The 4,683-nt window shown below is 43.3% G+C and overlaps 1 protein-coding gene across 1 annotated transcript; it reads left to right on the top strand.

The window, feature by feature from the left end:
- Positions 1–404: 404 nt before the first annotated feature.
- LOC309564329 (uncharacterized protein) lies at positions 405–4,347 on the top strand (the record flags this gene model as incomplete). Its single annotated transcript, XM_082268956.1, has 2 exons — positions 405–417; positions 2,903–4,347. The coding sequence occupies 2 exons, from the start codon at positions 405–407 to the stop codon at positions 4,345–4,347; spliced, it is 1,458 nt and encodes a 485-aa protein (XP_082125082.1).
- Positions 4,348–4,683: the final 336 nt, after the last annotated feature.

Genomic DNA, 4,683 nt, shown 5'->3' with positions numbered 1-4,683 from the left:
GGGTTCTTCACTGTGAGAGCAGTAAGGATGTGGAATTCTCTTCCACAAGCAGTCGTATCAGCAGGAAGCATTGATAGTTTCAAAAAACTATTAGATGGGCACCTTAAAGACCACAACATACAGGGGTATACAATGTACAGTTAACAGCAAACACACACACACACATCATAGGTTGAACTGGATGGACTGATGTCTTTTTTCAACCTCACTAACTATGTAACTACGTAAAATGAATGTCGAGATCGTAAAAGTGACCTGACTGTATGAAAATATATTCCACTTTTAGGTATAAGGTTATTACTGCTCACATTTTAAAGAAACCATTCCCTGCTATTTTGTTTGTTTAGAATGAAAATCTGGTAGACATAAAAGATGAGGTTAAAGAGGAAGAAGAGACGTATGCGATGGCTGATTTGGGTATATGGATTGATGTTTGAGGATCTGTAGATGCACTTCTACAACGACGTCATGATGGAGAATCAGCCGCCCCTCACATCACCGGGTAAGAGGAAACTTTATTGTAAAGGGAAGAGCAGTACGGAGGGTCCACCTAGATCCTCCATCTGATAAACACATAGAAACAATGTATTCAGTCAGTGTGTGTGTATTTCCTACAGATGGATCCAGTAATGAGAACCCACCAGAGAGATGTCCCCGTCCTCTGTATTCCCGGGATTCCACACAGGAAGATCACACCATCACACATACAGTTAAAGAAGAGATAAAAGAGGAGGATGATGAGGATTTTGTAATGGAAGAGGCAGAGTTTCCAAAAGGTCACAGAAAACAGTACCAGGACACCATGGTGGAGTTATCCAGTTACAGAAATCCACCAGAGAGATGTCCCTGTCCTCCGTATTCCCTGGATTCCACACAGGAAGATCACACCATCCCCCACAATCATCAGGTAGATGAAAATGTAGGAAAATTATCCCAATCCCTAAGAGATGTTCTTCAATTATTTTTTTTTGTATTTAATATTATTTCTGCCATTTTGTTGGTTAAGGATGAAGATCTGATAAATGTACAAGTTGGGGTTATAAAGGAAAAGACGTATGTGAGGGGTGATCAGCATTTTACAGAGGAGGTTGGGATGATGAATGCAGTTAAAGAGGAAGATCTTCTCCAGATGTCAACTCAGGTAATTATGGAAGAATGGTTTAAAGCTTACTTAGTGATGTTTGGTTGGGGGGTATCACTTTGAAAACACATCAGATCTCAATGGGGAAAAATATCACGCTGGACATCTATACTGGTATGGACTGGGTAAAGTGTTAGGATCTATACTGGTATGGACCGGGTAATGTGTTAGGATCTATAGTGGTATGGACTGGGTAATGTTTTAGGATCTATAGTGGTATGTACTGGGTAATGTGTTAGGATCTATACTGGTATGTACTGGGTAATGTGTTAGGATCTATAATGGTTTGGACTGGGTAATGTGTTAGGATCTATACTGGTATGGACTGGATAATGTGTTAGGATCTATACTGGTGTGGACTGGGTAATGTGTTAGGATCTATACTGGTATGGGCTGGGTAATGTGTTAGGATCTATACTGGTCTGTTCTGGGTATTGTGTTAGGATCTATACTGGTATGTACTGGGTAATGTGTTAGGATTTATAATGGTTTGGACTGGGTAATGTGTTAGGATCTATACTGGTATGGACTGGGTAATGTGTTAGGATCTATACTGGTATGGACTGGGTAATGTGTTAGGATCTATACTGGTATGGACTGGGTAATGTGTTGGGATCTATAGTGGTATGGACTGGATAATGTGTTAGGATCTATACTGGTATGGACTGGGTAATGTGTTAGGAAGGAAAGGAAGTAACCCCAAAAATCAAAGTGAAAAAATGATGCAGCAGGCAAATCCATTTTGGTGAAATGTCATTGCAGTAACTCAGAATGGTCCTCAGTAGTGTGTATGGCCCCCACGTGCTTGTATGCATGCCTGACAACGTCGGGGCATGCTCCTAATGAGACGACGAATGGTGTCCTGGGGTATTTCCTCCCAGATCTGGACCAGGACATCACTGAGCTCCTGAACAGACTGAGGTGAAACCTGGCGGCATCGGATGAACTGAAACAGAATGTCCTAGAGATGTTCTATTGGATTTAGGTCAGGCGAGTGTGGGGGTCCTTCAGTGGTATCAATTCCTCCATCCTCCAGGAACTGGCTGCATACTCTCACAACATGAGGCTGGGCATTGTTGTGCACCAGGAGGAACCCAGGACTCACTGCACCAGCATAGGGTCTGACAATGGGTCCAAGGATTTCATCCCGATACCTAATGGCAGTCAGGGTGCCATTGTCTAGCCTGTAGAGGTCTGTGCGTCCCTCCATGGATACACCTCCCCAGACCATCACTGACCCACCACCCAACCGATCATGCTGAACGATGTTACAGGCAGCATAATGTTCTCCCCAGCTTCTCCAGACCCTTTCACGTCTGTCACATGTGCTCAGGGTGAACCTGCTCTTATCTGATCTGTTATCTCTTATCTGTGAAAAGCACAGGGTGCCAGTGGTGGACCTGCCAATTCTGGTGTTCAACGGCAAATGCCAATCGAGCTCCACGGTGCCGGACAGTGAGCACAGGGCCCACTAGAAGACGTCGGGCCCTCAGGCCACCCTCATGAAGTCTGTTTCTGATTGTTTGGTCAGAGACATTCACACCAGTGTCCTGCTGGAGGTCATTTTGATGGGGCTGATGGGTTAAGGACCTTCTACGGCCCTGTCCAGCTGCATCTGATTAACAACCCCCTCTGCTATTTCACTGACCAGATGAATATCCCAGGACTTTTCCTGACTTGATGCTATACTCTGATTATAAAGTGTTGAGCAGTGTATATGAGTGTGGAAAACTCTTGGTAATTTTTCTTGTCTTCTGACAGACGGACTCTGTGGTGGGAATAGAAGGACATCGGAGGAAGATGTGACTACAGAAGATAATGACATGGCATCTTCTCCAGAAGTAAATCCCGTTCCTCATAATATACATGACAGACCTCACCATTGGAGGAGATCATTGGATATGTTTAATTCTGAGGAATCTCCTGATACTTCACATAGTCCTCTAATATCTGACAGTGCCGAGGGGTGCGGGAAACCATCTAATCTCAGGGAGTCTTCTTTATACCATAAAGGGGTTCATACAGGAGAGAATTCATTGTCATGTTCAGAGTGCGGGAAATGTTTTAAACAGAAAAGATACCTTCTTCAGCACCAGAGAATACACACAGGAGAGCGACCTTTTTCATGTTCTGAGTGCGGGAAATGTTTTAATCAAAAAGCACACCTTCTTCAGCACCAAAGAACTCACACAGGGGAGCGTCCCTATTCATGTTCAGAGTGTGGGAAATGTTTTAGTAAAAAAGGAGCCCTTCTTAGGCACCAGAGAACTCACACTGGTGAGCGTCCCTATTCATGTTCAGAGTGCAGGAAATGTTTTAATCAAAAAGCACACCATCTTCAACACCAGAGAATACACACAGGGGAGCGTCCCTATTCATGTTTTAAGTGTGGGAAATGTTTTAATCATAAAGGAACCCTTAATAGCCATCAGATAATACACACAGGGGAGCGTCCCTATTCATGTTCCAAGTGCGGGAAATGTTTCATTTGGAAAAAAGACCTTCTTAGCCATCAGAATATACACACAGGTGATCTTCCCTATTCATGTTCAGAGTGCGGGAAATGTTTTAATAATAAAGGAAGCCTTCTTAGGCATCAGAGAATACACACAGGTGACCTTCCCTATTCATGTTCAGAGTGCGGGAAATGTTTTAATCATAAAGGAAGCCTTCTTAGCCATCAGAGAATACACACAGGGGAGCGTCCCTATTCATGTTCTGAGTGCGGGAAATGTTTTAGCCAAAAAGCAAACCTTCTTCAGCACCAGAGAATTCACACAGGTGAGCATCCCTATTCATGTACAGAGTGCGGGAAATATTTGAATGAAAAAAGAGCCCTTCTTAACCATCAGAGAATACACACGGGTGAGAGTCCGTATTCATGTTCAGAGTGCGGTAAATGTTTTAATCAAAAAGGAAATCTTCTTATCCATCAGAGAATACACACAGGTGAGCGTCCCTATTCATGTTCAGAGTGTGGGGAATGTTTTAATCATAAAGGAAACCTTCTTTGCCATCAGAGAATACACACAGGTGAGCGTCCCTATTCATGTTCAGAGTGTGGGAAATGTTTTAATCGTGAAGTAACCCTTTTTATCCATCAGAGAATACACACAAATGAGCGTCCCTATTCATGTTCAGAGTGCAGGAAATGTTTTAATCAGAAAGTAAACCTTCTTTGCCATCTGAGAATACACACAGTTTAACGTCCCTATTTATGTTCAGAGTGCGGGAAATGTTTCACTCCATATGTACATTTCAAACGGCAAAGAATTCACACTTATATTAGAGGCTCCGTTTTCATGTTTAGAGTGCGGGAAAGTTTAAAAATAAAGGCAATATAATGAAACATCAGAGTGCACCCCCTGCTGGTACTACGGGAAATGGATGCTGGATTGTAACGGGTGGAACTGTTTAGTCCATAAACAAATGTGAAACCACCACAGTCCACTCGGGGTTGGTTTATACCCGCATCGCCCTCTGACCCACTGTGGGGTTGGAATGCAGCTGGGAGTCCTTATGTTAACCCTGTAAAGCCCACG

Source organism: Pelophylax lessonae (genome assembly GCF_965119305.1).
Source record: "Pelophylax lessonae genome assembly, chromosome: 9".
NCBI classification, from domain to species: Eukaryota; Metazoa; Chordata; class Amphibia; order Anura; family Ranidae; genus Pelophylax; species Pelophylax lessonae.
Note: the sequence above shows the minus strand (reverse complement) of the source record. Positions and strands in the feature narration are given on the sequence as shown.